The sequence below is a fragment of the Clarias gariepinus genome, chromosome 14 (genome assembly GCF_024256425.1).
Source record: "Clarias gariepinus isolate MV-2021 ecotype Netherlands chromosome 14, CGAR_prim_01v2, whole genome shotgun sequence".
In the NCBI taxonomy this organism is placed as follows: Eukaryota; Metazoa; Chordata; class Actinopteri; order Siluriformes; family Clariidae; genus Clarias; species Clarias gariepinus.
Window position 1 is genome coordinate 28,131,653 of NC_071113.1, and position 18,424 is coordinate 28,150,076.

General features: G+C 38.2%; 1 protein-coding gene across 1 annotated transcript in view; it reads left to right on the forward strand.

Moving 5' to 3' along the window:
- The window catches only part of ca10a (carbonic anhydrase Xa), a 210,765-nt gene extending 193,519 nt beyond the window's left edge, over nt 1-17,246 (forward strand). Inside the window, exons 5-9 of the mRNA XM_053510865.1 lie at nt 2,965-3,060; nt 8,174-8,246; nt 10,502-10,656; nt 12,948-13,122; nt 16,355-17,246. Coding sequence (XP_053366840.1) covers nt 2,965-3,060; nt 8,174-8,246; nt 10,502-10,656; nt 12,948-13,122; nt 16,355-16,377 — 522 coding nt within the window. The 3' untranslated portion in view covers nt 16,378-17,246. The remainder of the gene's footprint in view (nt 1-2,964; nt 3,061-8,173; nt 8,247-10,501; nt 10,657-12,947; nt 13,123-16,354) is intronic.
- Nucleotides 17,247-18,424: the final 1,178 nt, after the last annotated feature.

The window sequence follows — 18,424 nt, forward strand, 5'->3', positions numbered from 1 at the left end:
CGCTTCTTGCAGGTTTGCCAAACACAATAATTGTTTTTTTTTTTTCAGTGTGTGTGTGTGTGTGTGTATGTGTGTGTGTGTGTGTGTAAGTGTGGGGGTGTTTGTAACCCTCGCTCCTGTTGTGTGCTCCTCTCCAGAACTCATTATTGTGCTGTCTGCTCCTCTACACTGCATATCTACTGATCTTTTTGGCAGGGTACGAAGCCACAGCCTGGTCCTGCTTCCCAGTTCTGCCAATTTGCCGCTGTGGGAGTTTGGGAGATGCGAGTGGCTGGGGTTCACCTCCAGAAAAAAAAAAATAAGAAAAAGAGATCTAATCACATCAGCATGTACCCTGCAATCACTTCTTCTTGTTTGTTTTGTGAGATTCATGGGTGAGGAGATGAGTCACATAGGGGTGTGATCTAGTTTTTATTTATTTTATTTTTTTTAGGTTCATATCAAGTCTAAATTAGGGACAAGTAATTAAACACTAAGGTTCTTTTGTTCTCATGTTCGGGTTACGCTGCTATCTACATTTTGGGGGGTTTGTTGTTTAGTTTGTGTTTTTGGGGGTATTTCTTATGTCTTGTGAATGGTCTTGAGTAAAAGCAGTGCTGGTCGATGTACTGCAATCCTGTAGTTAAGTAAAAGTAGAGCAGGTCACTGCTTTAAATACCACACACCACTCTGACTCTGTAACGCAACGCTATGCAAACAATGTAGTGAAGTAGAAAGTACAGATAATTGTTGTAGGATGTCGTGGAGTAGAAGCAAAAAGTCTACTCTAATAAAGCTTCTCAAGTAAAGTACAGATACAGGAATTATGGACTTAAGTGACAAAGTAAAAGTACTTGGTTACTTTACACCTTTAGGCCTTTTGTTCACACAGGTGTTAAAATCCAGTGTTTTTCTTGCGTTCGTAGCGTCCGGTGAGCGCGGATCAAGCGGCGAGTGTTTTCTACACATAGGAGTCAATGAGAGTGTTCACACGGGCTTTGGTGACGTGCGTTTGTCCGACTGCGTGTTCATACGGCATTTAAAAAACGTTGCATGCAGCTCTTTTTTGTCGTTCAAAACCCAACGAACGCTTCTAGTTCGTTTTCTGTGCGTTTATTTTACGCTTTGGAGGACCAGATATATCCCATGATCCTACATGCTATACATAGGGAAATGCGAAAAAGGCCAAATAAAAAAAAAATTAATTGTTGAACAACTTACGCAGAAATTTTCGCATTTCCTTATAAACCACAAAAAACCTTCCTTTAATCCGACGTTGTGCAGTCAGAGAGTGAACCCGGTAGCAGCGGGCTTTCATATTCAGTTCCCAACACACTGCCCCCACAGGTTAACACACAAACTACAATTTGGGCTGCAGGCTGACATTAGACAGAGACAAACCAACGCCGGTGTAGAAGTCAATCGATCGACACAACAAAACGCAACATAAACGTCTAGGACGTTCAGAGCGCGTTTGTTTATCCAAAAACTTAACGCCCGTGTGAACAAGGCCTTAAGCAAAAGCAAATGATGCAGGTACTGTATGTTTACATAAAACACCAGAATGAGTTTTGCCATGACATGGTTCTTGGTGCCAGTTGGCCTGTTTTTTTTGTTTTTGTTTTTGTTTTTTAATGTAGTTGTCAACTGTCCGCTTTAGTTGCTCTGTTTTCAGGAGTCTAAACACAATTTCCATAAACTGATGTTCTCTTTCCAATCCCACACTCTTACCCATAAACTCCGAAGCAGCGTCTGTGAGAAGATTACTCCCTGAAAAAGTAACGTCAGCGTGTTGTCTCTGTCTTTACAAGCAGTTCATGATAAACTTTTCCTGCCTCGCCATTCCTGTATCTCTTATTAAAAACGCCATTTCCCTTGGTTTTTGAAGAATGTCTGAGATTGTGGCCTTGCTTCCATCCAAATTCCTCTTTAAACCTTTGTTGCAGCTCGACTGTGCGCTTGGAGGCATTCACCGAGAGAAGATTACCTGAGCTTCACAATGAATTCGAATTTAAACTTGACAGGCGCGTTGAGACGAGCAGGAACGCCAGCTGCGTAGCTGTGATTTGGACGTGCGGAGAACTGGCTTGACAGGGGCTTGGCATCTCAACCTGATCAACACGGAGTTCAGAGCAACAAAAACTTAAAGAGCAAACACAAGTCTTAATTATTCACGACTGGTGCTGGGTTTTTTTTTTTTTTTTTTTTTTCGAATAAGTTTTTAAACAATTCCTTTTTTGGAGAAGTTACTGAAGCTCGGATTTATAGTTGAAAGTAACGTCTCGGGAATATTGCTAACTCCGCTGTACATTCACAGGAGCAGATGTGCGCAATGTTTAAATCGAGTTTTTCTTAATTGGGTATAAATGAACTATTATGCAGGAACGTGTTTAGGTCATGAACATCATCGTTAATAATTATAAAGAATTTTAACAAACACATATCGAATGATATTTGTTTAACAAAATGTTCCTAGTTACTATTGTATAGACCTTTTGCAGTCACATGACTACAGTGATGTCAATCATGACGATGTCAGGGTTCATTAAATGATGAGCAGGTAACGTTAATTAATACTGACATTTTAACCTTTCTATGTTCCACACACCAAGTAGTGACCTTAATCAGGGGTTACAGAGGGATTTGGGATTCACCCTTGTATTAGAAGCTAGTTTCAAAATAGTTTAAAAGCCACTACTTGTTTAAGAGGAAATAACATAATTAGATATGTTTTCTGCTGAAAGTGCTTTTGTGACTGGCTTTTGCCAACAAGAAGTGGGCGGTAACATGACCGACAGACGTCATGACGTCACGTGCAAATAGTATTCGCTGCTTCACCTCTCATTTTTGTCTGCATGTTGCCCCGCCCACTTTGGTTTTCCCGATAGACACTTTGCATAATTAATGTAAAGCAAGAATCTGCTTGAATCGTATAGACAGGGGGCGGCGATAGCTATTGTATGAATCGTTCTCTATTTCTTCCAGGTACAACTGATCCACTACAACCACGAGCTCTATACTAACTATACAGAAGCTGCGAAGAGTCCAAACGGCTTGGTGATCGTGTCTATATTCATGAAGGTAAGCACTCCTCAATTGTAAATCAAGCAAATATGTATATATGTACAGTATGCTATATGCACACGCTAAACATGTTTAACATCCTATAATTCTGAATGCCATGTTTCTCCTGCAGTCATCTAAACAGATTTCTAGCGCATGCATTCCCTGCACGGCTAAAAGGATGGAAAAAAAAAAACAAACACTGTCAGGAAATGGTGGGATATCAATAAACCTTTTGTAAAATAATTTTTTTCGGTAGTTGAAGGTCAGTATGTGTTCATGTGGAAAACAAAAAGGAAAAAACTGCACTCAACAGGAACAATTAGCCATGCAATTATCCAGCTGCGGCTAAACAAGTTGTTCGCTATCTTCCTGTCAGTCCAGGAGCCAGAGGTTATGAAATAGCTTTCGCTCGCTCTCGTAAATAGCAGTTCAAAGAAATATCAGCGCCGCTTTCCTCACCGGAATGAAAGTTCAAGTTAAACTAATTAGGCTGCCAACGTCAATCTCGGGCTCAAGCGTCGTCGTCGCCTGGCCGTGGCTCGTTCATCTGCCCCTTGGTTTGTGTCTGGCTCGGTACGAAACAGGCGGGGTTATCATGGCAGGAGCTGCAATATGCATGAACTGGCCAGCTTTACTCCGTAATAATGCACTATTGGGGACCAAAAGCCATGCTTACTCTATACGCACACTCTCTAGGAACTCTCTACAAATCACAGGCTATAAGTATTCCAACAGAGTCCTGTTATGCACCTGCTTGAGTTGACCTTCTGGGCTTTAGATAAGGAATGATCCGCATGTATCAGAATCAGAAAGAATTAGAATCAGAAAGAGTTTTATTATTGTATGCTTGCACGTAGAAGGAATCTGTTTTAGTGACACAGCTTCCAGAACAAAGACAAAAGAGCACGACACATACACACACACAAAAAAAATGTTTATTACATTTAAGAAACAAAAAACAGGACAAACTAACTAAAAAACAGTAAGACGAATGAAGAGCTGCACACCGAGGCAGCCACATCCGCGGCGCCATCGAGTACTCGACTTGTAGGGAGTGCATCTAAGGTTGCCAGATTTTTTCAGAGTAGAACCACTTTTAAACTTGTGTAGAAAACTTTATTAAGAGTTCACTGTTCAACTACTGGATGAGCTGACTCACACTTATGGCTCACTTTGTTAGTCTGTTTTGTCATTTCTTCTCCCAAAAATAATTCAATGCCCCGGAGAATCAATTTCTTTGATTAAAATGCATCTTCTCTGATGTTTGTCTAAAAAAAAAAGAAAAAATAGTTCATGTTGAAAGTCAGAGTTTTGCAAGAATGCCTCACTTCAAAATCTGCCTTGTAATTTTAACACTTACATAACGTCTGAATAGCTCTTATAGAAGATATGACTACTGATTTACACTCACCGGATGCTTCCTTACAGTAGGTACACCTTGCTAGTACTGGGTTGGACCCACTTTTGGCTTCAGATTTGCCTTAATTCTTTGTGGCATAGATTAAACAAGGAGCTAGAAACACTACATAGAGCTTTCGGTCCATATTGTCATGAGGGCATCATGTAGATGCTGCAGGTTTGTTGCCAGCACATTTATGATGTGACTGTCCCGTTCCACCTTGTTCCAAACGTGCTCTACTGGATTGAGATCTAGTGACTGTAAAGGCTGTTTGAGTACATCCAACTACAGTAATGTTGAGATTATTTTATCTTTGTCACATAGTGTGGAGTAAGGATGGTAGCTCAATGGTTAAGGCACTGGACTATGGTTTGGAAGGTCCCAGGTTCAAACCCCAAGACCACCAAGTTGGACAAAAAATGTAGATCAAATGCCTAAATGTAATTGTGGGTTATCGAGTGCTCATGGACATGGTCAGTGACAATGCTCAGGTAGGGTGTGGCATGTAAACAATGTCTTTAAAGTAAAGACATAAAGTTAATGTCTTTAACTGTCCAGTTTTGGTGAGCTTATACAAATTGTAGCCTCAGTTCCTCGTTCTTAGCTAACAGAAGACGGTATCCGGTATGGTCTTCTGCAGTTGTAGCCAACCTGCTGCAAGACTTGATATGTTTATCATCATACCTTGCTTGTAATGAGATGATATTTGAGTTATTGTTGCTTTTCTGTTTGCTTGAACCAGTCTGGTTATTCTCCTCTCACCTCTGGCATCAACAAGGCATTATAGAACTGATGCTGCCTTACTACAGTATCTTCTCCTTGTCAGACCATCCTCGATAAACCCTAGTGATGGTTGTGCATTAAAATGCCAGTGGATCGGCAGTCTCTGGAATACTCAGATCAGCCCATCTGGCCCCAACAGCCATGCCACCTTCAAAGTTTCCTACTGTAAATCACCTTCCTTCCCCATTCTGAAGATTGGTTTAAACCTCAGCAGATCATCTTGACCATGTCTCAATTCGATGAGCTGCTGCCATGTAATTGGCTGATTAGATATTTGTGTTAAGATACAGATGAACCTCATGAAGTGGCCAGTGGGTATATTGTATATATATATATGATCCCAACACAACATATAAGCATTGCAGTACATGCTATGATACTTATATAAAATCAGTATGCTATTATACAGCATTATAACATCCCCAGAGTAATAAATGACATAATATTCCTACCCTGGATTAATACACTAAAATAGCCTGCGTGACATAGTGTATTAAACACTAATACTAAAACTGTAATAAACTTTTTCACGCTAAATCCACAATAATGCACTGGAGGAGGTGCAAATCTAATTTCCAGTACATTTTATGAGCTCCATGCTAAATGCTACAACATTACAGGACATCCATAACCGTAATAGGATAATACCAAGACATGATCATTTGTTACTGAGCAGTTAAAGATAAGAACAACATGAACGTACAGCTTTGTGACGACAGATGGCAGTTCATGAAAATGTTATAGTCATTTGTCCTGGTTATAAATGTTAGACTCATACTGTCATTTTCCTCTTAATGGCACTTTGGCTCGCCTTATTCTTTAGATAAATGTCTCCTCGGATTCCTCGTAAAGCATGTCAGTACAGCACCGTGAACCGTTAGTGTCTGGAGCGTTTCTTACACACCCGGACGTTATTTGTTTTTTTTTTTTTGGTCACGTCTTTTTGCCGTCTTCTTTATCATGACTGTAATTGTAAGTGAACACACAGGGTGTTCAGTGGCATTTTCCCCGCAGGTAGGGGTGAGGAGCTGATCCCCATCCTTACGTGAGTCAGCCTGCGGGTCGCTTTCTCAGCCCCGCCTCATGCTGTGTTCACTGTCAAGGCACCCGGCTGCCAGGAAGGACTCCCTCCTGAGTATAAGTGGTATGAGCTGGCATCCGAGCTCGCCATCAAAAAGGCCAAGGACGTTAAAATGTGCACAGTCACTGTCACATGAAATGGAGTGGGAGGAAAATGTTCGGTTATAGTGTTCATGTAGGAAATATATCAAGACCCTGCTGAAGCTGCTATTTTTTTTAACGTATTTTTTCCTTCTTAAAACAGCATACGTCTTGTGTTTTATGTGGTAGCCTGTTTTTAATGGTGTTCACATATACAGTATGTTACAATATATTTGACATACCATAGGCCTTTATTATAATGTAGAATAATTTATATGTTGCATTTAAGATTTGAAAATATTAAGGAGAAAAAAAAAAAGCAATACTGAAACTAAGCCAGGTTTATTTCCGATCATTTTCTGCGTATACCTACAGTTTAGTGCTTTATAATCATAAATCATATGAAAAAATGCAATACAATTTAAATGATGAACAATGTGTGCTGCTTCTATGAATACGTCATAAATATAATATATTTATATACTATATATATATATATATATATATATATATATATATATATATATAATAGTCATTACATATAATAATAATAATAATAATGCATTTTATTTATATAGGCGCCCTTCTGGTCACCCAAGGTCGCCTTCCTGATCAAACAAGAATAAAAAAAAACAGTAAAACTAAATAACATTGATATATTTATGTTACCAATAAGCTCACTGCAGTCACTTTACATTCAGTAAATGGAACGCCTTATCCTTGAAAATCGACGGGTAACTTGTTTTCTACTTGCAGAAGAGACGCATTTGATGCACGTGCACGTTAGAAGAACTCGGCTCTGAGTTACTGCCGCATCCTAGGAGTTCCTAGGAGGCCAGCGTATCAGACATGAAGCAGGCAGTCAGATCAGGGTTCTGGCGTACTGAGAAAACGCTCTCTGATGTTATCCAAGCACTAGTGAAACGCTGGGATAAGTGCATTAGTGTAGCAGGAGATTATAAAAAGAAATAAAGGAAGTTTTTACCTTTATAACTGAATTTTCTTCTCCTGCACAATCAAAAGTCCCAGTTTGACTGAAACCTGTGTTACATATGAAAACTGTGAAATAAATATTCTCAGAAATACGTAAAAATTAATCAGAAGTCTCGCTTTAACTTGAACAGCCATTGTTGTATTAATAACAGATTGCCTTTGTTATTAGCATTATAATGTGTTACAAATAATTTATAATTCATAATAAACACTGTCATAAAGTGTATAATGTTTCTTATAAATAAATATCCTAATAGGTATAATGCCTTATTATATACTGTGTATGCCCATAAAAGATTTAATGACGACATTTAAACATAAGTAAAGGGTTGACTTATTAGAAAAGGGTGTGTTTAGGGTCAAAGATCACTCCCCAATCCATCCAAGTGTCCCAGAAACCCGTGAAACATCATTAAAATGCTTTGGGTTCTTAAAGGCCCGGCGTGCAAATGAGAAGCTAAGAAGGTGACGTGAGTTGTATCAGTGAAGCACATTTCATTCTGCCTAATCAAACAAAGTGCCTGAAGTTGTTTCAATTAGCAGCTAATAAGGAACCCGTAAAAGCTCTGCAGCTCTCTTCAGATACATTACCGCGGCTTTGTGGGTAGGTTAAAGCACGCAGCGGAAAGCTAACACTTAAACTGTCTTAAAGTCATTGCTGTTAAACTCTTAACAACTTCTCACCCTCATTTCTCTTTCTCCATTTTCCTCCCCAACCCTCATTCCCTCCCCCACCACCCCACCCCACCCCATTCCTTCCTTCTCTCCTGTTTGTTTTTTTTCTATTTCCAGATATCCGAGACTTCAAATTCCTTTTTGAATCGGATGCTGAACAGAGATACCATCACTAGAATAACATATAAGAGTAAGTGAAAGGAGCACGCCTCCAGTCGAAGGCCTGACGTGAATCATTGCAGCCTTGCTTTTATTAGATGTAATGGAAAATCCAAAAGCTGCATCTCTCAAGCGGAGTGCTTTGACACACTTGTAATAAGAGGTACAAAATTCTTTGCAGATTTAAAATGAGATCTAAAACCTCCATGGGAAACTGCTTAATGGGGCTCGAGGAAGTTTTCCATTTTAAATCCACTTCATCATAAAATGGCTTCAACCATATTATAAAACATATTATATTATAAAACATTATGTTTTCACCCCAGGACAAGATTTTAAGATGGGAATTGATTTACGTACCCTATTTTGGACAAATAATTAACAATGGCATTATGTACAGTAATATGGCTTTTCATCATTGGTATATTCCATATTATGGAACTTCCATGTAATAAGTCCTTGTTTTAACTTACACAAGATCAACTCTAATCTTTCCTCTTCTTTAACAAAGCTTACCGACAAAATCAAAAAGTGTAAATTCCTCTGTCCTGAAGATGTCCAAAAAGATGTCCAAAGCACAGACACTTTAGACTCATTCCATAAATATTTGCAGAAAACTTTACTACTGTATGTTGGTAAATAAGTGAACATATGCCTATAAACTCATTATTTCAGCTAGAAATGTCATTGCTGCATATATATACTGTAGATATAATTAGATAAAAAGTATGATGTGTCATTTTAAAGTAAATATGAACACTTTTACAGCAAAATGAGGTAACTCCATTTTTGCATTTACATTTTTTTCTCCTTTTTTTAATGACGCAAGAGGTGTTTCAAACTGAGAGAATATTTTTGGCATATTTTTGGTATAATAAGGCTGTTAAAAAAAATCCATCAAACACATTTAGTTCACTCCAGTGTCCTGCAAAGCTGATCACATGACAGACAGAAGGTATGCGATTGGGTTTTTATATTGTATTGTGTTTTGTTGTGTTTCTTGTGTTCCAAAGAAAATGATGTCCCAGAATAAGGAAATTTCCAATAATGGCATTTATCTTGTTTTGCTGTAAAACTGGTCATCTTAATAATAATAATAATAATAATAATAATGATGATGATGATGATGATGATGATATTATTATTATTTTTATTATTATTATTCCTGCTACAGTAAATGGTCGTATGATGTAATGTAGAGAAATTTCTGGCATGTGTACTTTACATGTTTTGGTCACATCAAACCATGCTGTTTTCATCTAGAACTATCTGTTGTAGTTACTCCATAGGGACAAAGCATATAATCATTTATAGTGCTTAATGCATGCATCTTTTTTTCTCTTTTTTCTTTCTTTTTTTCTTATAACTTTCTAATGTTATAAAAAGTGAAAAATATGTTAGTTTTTTATTAAGAGCAGAGTTTTTTTTTTGGAACAAAATGTTTCATAGTCTGCACACACACACACACACGCACAGACAGTCTTTATGGTATCAGTCTTACGTGTGAAAAAAGACCACAGTAATTGAAGTAATAAGAGTGCGAGGCGAGGGATGACTGACGAGAGGAGCACACTGACTCCTGGTGGCTGGCCCGCGCCGCTTGGGTCTCGGTGGTGAGCGAACGTGGGCCGCCGACGTCTCTGAAATTCAGTTCTGAGTACTGCAACAGGAGTGTGGGCCTTGACAGAATTCATAACCACCCCCTCTAGATCAGCAGTCTGCCCTCGCCCGAGGCCTTCGCCGAACCGTCCGCCGTGGTGGCATGCATTTTTTAGACCCAGTCCTACAACTCCGGATTCAAACAGAATTATTTATGCTGTCAAAACTCTCCAAGACCAGTGCACTAGCAGAGCTGAATTTATGCACACTGGTTTCATTCGATTTAATTAATTTTGCGCGGTGCTAATCGTCGTGGGGGAAATACTGTATAATGCGCTGCCTTTCATAGTCTGACTCAAGTCACAGCTTATTACTCGTCTGTTGTCAAGAGAGGAGAGCGGCAATATGTTTCACACGAGCACGACGCCGTATTATCTAATGGAAGCCTGGTATTGTGAAACATGTCAAAACAATTCAGCAGGCATCCGGTAAGCCGCCGCCATTGGCACTGCTTCTGCCTCCGGGAGACGAACACAGACAAGCCAAATTGCCGGGTTTGAAAAAATGATTTAATATAAACAAAAGATTTCCTAATAAGCAGGAGAGGTGAAGATACAACAGCTGATTTATTTTTATATCTATATATATATATATATATATTTTTTTTTTTTTTTTCATTATTTGTAGATGATGCTTATTTACTCTCCGGGCTAAACATCGAGGAGGTCTATCCCGAGACGTCGAGTTTCATCACCTATGAAGGATCGATGACTATCCCACCATGCTTTGAGACTGCGACATGGATTCTAATGAACAAGCCGATATATGTCACAAAAATGCAGGTAAGTGTACAAAGCCTCCATCATCTACATCATCATCATCATCATTAGGTGTCATTACTAATGTCACAGATTTATATAGATTATAAACACAGGGTTTTAACCAATCATAGACAAGGCTGAATTCTTTTAACCAATCATAACTTATCATAGCGGGATTTCTAAACTTCAGACCAGCATGCTTACCGGAGCTGGTTCAGTTTTGCAATCATTCTTTTTTATTATTTTTTCAATAATATTGTGCTAAATTGGCGTAAAAACACATCGATTTGAGCCCTGGCTTTCATGGTTTAAAACCAATCATAGACGAGGCCAAATTCTTGTCTGTGTTGCATCAGCAAAGAAAAATGTGCAAATATAAAGAGGGCACAGAACAGTCTATAAATCCAAAAGAGTGTTTGTTCGTTTGTTTGTTTGTTTTTTACAATACAATAGTAAAAAGTATAAAGATATTGAGTACAGCCATGGGTAAAAGGTAGTACCTCTTCTTTTAATTAAATAATTTTTGTGTAATAGGCAAATAAAAGTATCAGGCAAATAAAACCTCAAGTACAACTTTTTCACCATGCATTATTTACCTAAAACAATGAGGCCGAAATTAATTTTAAAAATGTCTAATACTAAGCAGGCCCTTAGCCAGTGTTGCCAACTTAGCGACTTTTGTCACTTTCAGACCCACTTGATGATTTTTTTTTCTTCAAAAAAGCGCCTAGCGACAAATCTAGCGACTTTTGGACAAACCTTAGCAACTTTCCGAATGCCGCCAGTACTGTCCTGTAAGCGAGAGGTCTTGCTTTCCCGGTACAGTTACTCATCTCCCTGTGTGTCTGCTCTGATCAGTGAGCGCTAGCTCCGGCTGAAAGGAGCAGCATATTTCCGTGACCGCACGGCAGCTGACATAGATGTGAATGAGCTGCGCATGTGCAAACGGTGTTGCCACGGACCAATCACTTACCTTTGCTTGAAATAAAACTATTTAATTTGACAGTTTCTTCTTATTTTTTTCTTATTTATTTTTTTTTTCTCTGATGCACTTATATTACTCACTGTTACAGAGCTTAAGTTCATAATTATATTGGACACGTGAGGAATGATAGGATCAATATGGAAATATACGCATGACATCATCTAGCGACATTTGGCGACTTTTTGAGCAGGTTTTAGCTACTTTCCATTAAAAATAGTTGGAAACACTGCCCTTAGTGGTTTTTACAGGATTTAAGAGGGTAAGTTATAGCCAGATGCTACTACTCATTAGCCCCTTATTAATTGATCATGAGAAAAGATGATGAAAGCAGAGGTTTGCTAGTCTGGAGCATTAACCCAATGCCAAGAGGGAAAGACATAAGCAATGGTATTAGAGAAGCAATTGTTGCTGCACATCAATCTTGAAAGGGTTATAAAAACATTTACAACAATTTGGAGTTTAACGTTCCATGGTGAGAAAGATTATTTAAAAGGGTAAAGCATTGCCAGTCTTCCCAGAAGTGAACGTCTTAGCACATTCACCCCAAGGTCAGACAGTGCAATGCTCATAGAAATACAAAAATAAGAAGAGACAAGAGCTACATGTCAGACCCTAATGGCCTCACTGGACATGTTAAATGTCGAAGCCCATTACAGCACAATTAGAAGAAGACTGAAAAAATACGGTTTGTTTTGAAAGGTTGCCAGGAGCAAGGGAAAACCTCTTCTGTCTAAAAAGAACATGAAAGCATGATGGACAGATGAGACCATTATTAAGTTCGGTCGTTTGCCCTCAATGCCCAGTGCCATGTTTAGCAAACTCTAAGCAGCATTTCAGCAGAAACACCTCATACCCACTGTCAAGCTGGGCGGTGGAGGGGTGATGATTTGGGTTCGGTTTTGCAGCCACAGGACCTGGGATCCTTACCATCATTAAATCAACCATTAACTCCTCTGTATACCAAAGTATTCTACAGGCATATGTGGGGCCATCTGTCCGACAGCTGAAAAGACTGAAAAGGTCGTGCAGAAAATTATTACTTTAAGGTATTTGCTGCTGAAGTTTGATCTACAAGCTATTAAATCATGGGAAACCTTAATATTGTCCACATGTTCTTTTCTATTTGGCTTCATTTTTGTATGCTGTTATTCGTCTGAGGTTGTATTTGCCTATTACTTAGACACTCTATGATCATGTGACTTTTTTATTATGTTTTTACATAAAAAAAACTACATTTAAAATATAAAAACACGTGACTGTATATGTATATGTAGGGTTTAAGGAAACAGAAATATAACATGCGTGTGTCCTTGCGTCACTCCTGCAGATGCACTCCATGCGGCTGCTCAGCCAGAACCAGCCTTCACAGATATTCCTCAGCATGAGTGATAACGTGCGTCCGGTCCAGCCCCTGAACAACCGCTGCATCCGCACCAACATCAACTTCAGCATGCAGGGCAAGGACTGTCCCAACAACAGGGCTCAGAAGCTGCAGTACCGAGGTCAGTGTGCTACTGTTCTTGTGAAGTGCCTAAAAAAGCGCATTCGAAATCAAAGCCAGAATAGTCATCAGATCGTGGATGCGTCTACTACAATAAATCTTTTCACTTAGTATCAGTGCTAGTTTTATTATTAACATACAGGAACGATTCGTGTGAGGTTCTGGGGACCGCACCAATCTAACTTCTCACTAGGGGAGTCCGTTTTCTCCCAACTGCTTATCCGCAGTCTATTTTCCTACCTGTAGAGACAAAATATTTTCCCTGAAACAAATTAAAAATCTCTTTTTTTTTCAATTACCCCTGAAGTATTGCGCTGAGTGGAACACCGTGACTCCTACTATCCTGATCACAGGATTTCGTTTCTCTTCCTTTCTTTTTTTTTTTTCTCGCATCCAATTTGTTTGAGCTCTTTGAACTCCCCACCTGCAAGAGTAAAGAAAGATTTCCTTTTTAATTGCATTCTGTGTTTAAACATGTAAATATCACGACGCTGAAGGAAAAGAAAACATGTCTAATTAGACGTGGTTAAGCAGCTGGTCCTGTGGGAAGCTGCGCTTTTGTAAAAGCTAATGATCGCAGGGCTGTTTAGCTCTTGTAACTTTTAGAAAAAGTAAACTTGATTTTTTTTCCCCCCTTAGGCAATAATCTTCTGTTTATTTTTATATTTTTTTACTTACAGGCTGCATTTTCCTTGTAAATAGTTGCAGCTTTTCATATTTTTAACTCAAACATGCTAAATCTTGCTAACTAGCATACAGGCTACTAGCAGGCGAACATTGAAGGCGTTCTGAATATTAACTAAAATACATTTATTTACTTAAATAACACACATCTAAGTTGTTTACTTTTATAATTACTCACTTGTTCATTTTAAAGGGAACACCTGGACATTTATGAAATTACAGTAGAAGTCAAAAATTTTACTTAAACCTTATGAATAATAGTAAAGTGAAAGATTCCTTTTTAAAATGAAAATAAAAGATGTTATTTGATTTTTCATTACATTCCTAGTGCGCCAGGAGTTTACATACACATGGATAGTATTTGGTTGCATTGTCTTGTAAGAACTGGTGTAGCTGAGTCAAGATCGTAGGCCTCTTGGTTCACATGCTTTTTTTTTTTTTAACTCTATTCACCATTGGATTGAGGTCAGGGCCGCAGCAATACCACAAATTTAATGACCTTAAGCCATTATGCCGCAATTTTTGAAGAATACTTGGGGTCATTGTCCATTTGGAAGAACCATCTGCAACCAAACTTTAACATCCTCATAATCCACATAATCTTCCTTATGATGCCATGCACTGTATATCAGTCCCTCTTGTAGCAAAGCACCCCCATAACATGGTGCTGGGACCCCCATGCTTCATGGTTGGAATGGTATTCCTTGGCTTGCAATATTTTTCCTTGCCATTTTTCCTTCCTTGGGAGTGACAAGGATACAGTAGATAGGATGAAGATTAAGTTCATTAACCCACGTTAGATGTTTTGGAGATAAAGTCAGAAAGGCCAGATTGAGACAGTTTGAAAGTGCAGAGGAGAGACTATGAGCATTTTGGATTATGAGAAGGATGCTGAGGTTGAAACTGCCAGGCAGGAGGTCTAAAGGAAGACCAAATAGCAGATTTATGGATGCAGTGAGAGAGGACAGGAAGTAAGTTGGGGTGAGAGAGAAGGACGCAGAGGATAGGGTTAGATGGAGGCAGATGATTCACTGTGGTGAAAGGGAACAGCCTAAAGACAAAGAAGAAGATTTTTCCTTCAAACAGTGGTGGTCTTCATGGTCAAATTTTGTTTCATCGGACTAAAGGGCGTGTCTCCAAAAAGTCAGATCTTTACCACCATGTGCAGCTGCAAACTGTAGTCTGGTTGTATTTTGGTGATTTTGGATTAGTGGCTTCTCCATTACTGAGTAGCCTTTCAGGTTGCATCCATATCGTTCTTGTTTCACTGTGGATACAGATACTTTTGTCCTCACAAGGTTCTTTGCTGTTGTTCTGGGATGAATTAGTCCTTTTTTTTCTATAAAAATAGATGTCTTCTTTCTGAGCAATATGACGGCTACATGGTCTCATGCAGTTTATACTTGCACAGTATTGTTTGTACAGATGGATGTGGGACCTTCAGCCATCTAGACATTGCTCCCAAGGAAAAACCAGGCTTGTAGAGGTCCACATTTCTTTTTTTGAGGTTTTGGATTTCTTTTGATTTTCCAATGGTGTTAAACAAAGGCGCGCTGTAGGTAGGCCTTGCAGGCACACCACCAGGTGACTCAAATGATGTCAAATAGCCAAAAGCGTCCAAAGCCATGACATTTTCCAAACTATTTAAAGCACTTCAGACTTCGACTGAATGTAATCAGTAACTCATACACTATACACACTCTTTACAACAATGTTGAGTAAAAAGCATGTCCTCCTGCACAATACATGATATCCTCAGATGATACACAAGCCCATGATAGCCTCAGATTTCTGTTCTTAACTGACAGGAGAAGAACCTGATGAGTTTTTTTTTGCTGTTGTTGCCCTTCAACCTTAACGTTTTGACGTTCTGTGCATGCTGAGATGCTTTTCTGCTCACCACGGTTGTAAAGAGTGATTAATTAAGAAACAGTACTTTTCCTTTTAGCTTTCTTTTTGGCTTCTTTATATTTTTCTGAGATTATCTGCTTTGTGGATGTTGTTGTTGTTGTCTTGTTGTTGTTGTTGTTGTTGTTGTTTTCACTGTTTCTACATAAACCCTGGAGACTGCCGAGTGTTTTTCAGCATGGCTCTGCCGCTGCCAGATAATTGGCAGATTAAATAAATGCATTAATGTGCAGGTGTACAGGTGTTCCCATTAAAGTGAATATTTTGTGAATATACTTTAAATTAATTTTAAATTTATGCCTGTAGCTATAATCCCATCTATTTTTTATAAACTTAAATATATTAGAATATAAATGCATTACTTTTAAACCAATATTTATTCATGGGTAAGCTTTGTGGATCATGACTCAGCTCACATGGCTTACCTGTGAATAAATCCAGTTTTCATGGTGCCGCAGGAGAATAAATGCGTCCAAACTGAGTTATCTGTTCCAGATTGCAGTCCTTTTCCAGCAGGTATCTCACACTAGATATTCATTGAGTGATGTGAAGGGTTTTTTTTTCTTTCATTCTTTTATTCTTTCTTTCTTTTTCCAGTCAGATCCTTGTTATTATGTTTTTTTTTCTTTCCTCCAATACAGTGAATGAATGGCTGCTGAAATAGACCCCTTTCATGGACGAGCCCAAATATAAAACAAGACACCAAGAAAAAGGGGGGAGAAAAAGGATGAAAGACAGCGGAGGAGCGGAACGGACTCTCGACTGCATCACATTTGTCCTGCCAGATAGTCATGACATTGTAAAGGGAAAAAAGCGAAAAATAAAGTATATAAAAAAATAATAATAATAACTTCAATAAGAAGAGACTTTTGCAAAAAAAAAATAAAAAATAAAAAAGGACTCTGTTTCATACATCAGCTCAAAACCAGTGAAGTACAAATAGGTTTTGATACGTTTTTGGTGAAAAATAAATAAAGAAAAAAAAGAAAAAAAAAACGTACAAAAAATTGAAATATTTATTTCATATTCACTTCACAAACTGGAACTTAAGATGTCTTTTTAAACTTTGTACATACGGATACCTTACTGCAAAGCGTCCAAGCCCTAAACATCAGGATGGACATTGAGCCAGAGACTGAAATCGGGAGTATCCTCATAACTGCATTGTCTTAATCATAACTCTGGGACACGACAGAAAGGACGACAGGATGGCATGGAGGACATGATGGCTGCCACGCTAAAGACGCAACAGAGGAATGTACGCGAGAGCTGTTTTGGAGACACAATGAGGGGTCTGGCCTTGTAAATAGAATTATTCATGCTGAAGATTAACATGTAAAGCTTCAAATAAACATTAAAAAAAAGAATATATCAGAGGGAAAAATCCTAAAAAAAAAAAAAAACATTGAATATTTTATGCTTGGCACACTAAATTTCTGGAGGAGAGCTGATGCCTTTTTTCTGTTTTATCGTTTACAATGGTCCTACACTGTGTTTGTTTAATGTTATCGGCCCAATAAATGTGTTTGGAACGTCCAGGTAATTACGTTTCAGTGTTTTGACATGTTCATAATGAAAAAAGTATATTTTACGTCATGTGGAGTGATGGTCATCTGCAAAGGAGAATACTGTTTCTCATGTTTGTATGAATTATTATTATTATTTTGCTGTTTAGCACGCACTTGTTCATTTAGTGAATATAGAATAGATAGTAGATAACTATTTATTCATCTGTATGCTGTGCACCAAAGTAAGGAAGTGCAAGTGCATGTCAAATACACCTTTATTATAAGATTTTAGATAAAAAAACAGGCAAAATGTCAATTACAGTATAAGAAATACAAAGTCTTGAATACATGAGATTAAACAAAGGGGCAAATTAAAAGCAGGTGAGAACAATGATGATACTTTAGAAGGACAATCAATTCAATTACTGTATAATCAGAAGATCAGAAAGGAGGAATGAGGGAATGACTGTCCTCAGGAGGGCATGGTGGCATAATTTTTTTTTTTTTTTTTTTTTTTACCACTAACATGGTACGCTGCTGAGCTGGAGCAAGCACTTAGCTCTGGTTCTACCAGTCTGTCCCAATAGTCCCATGTGCTGGAGCAGGAACCAAGGGAAAATTCATTGCCATCTTAGGGATCTGGAAAGTCCAAGAACTACTAATACAGGTTAATTCATTTACTCATACAGTTCGTTCGTTCATTCATTCATTCAATATTTTTTTCCTCATAATTTTGCTGCTACTTCTTTCATTTTCTTTTTTTCCTTCTCTTCGTTGAACTGTTATTTATTCTATTTACAAATTGCAAACTCCCCATGGCTCCATTAAACATAGTGCAAAATAACAGAGTGATTTTCTGGTGCACTTTAATAAGTCTCATGTTTGCAGTTAAACCAAATCGAGATGTTCCCCTACCTTTTTTTTAAGGTTTGTAAAATTGATCCCTTGTTTTTTTTTTTTCTTTTTCTTTTAATCAGTCAAAGGTGCATACTGATTCAACTCTGATTTAATAAAAAAAAAAAAAACTTTTTTTGAGCAATAAAAAAAAAAAAAACCCAAGCAGTAGGTTTGCACAGTCAGAGCTAGTGGTTAATACCGTCATCACTCTATCAGGTGACAGGAAGCAGAAAGTACTGTTGAGCATTATTATTTTTTTAATTCAAAGATAAATACTCTCATTGCCTCATTCCAGGGAACTTGTCA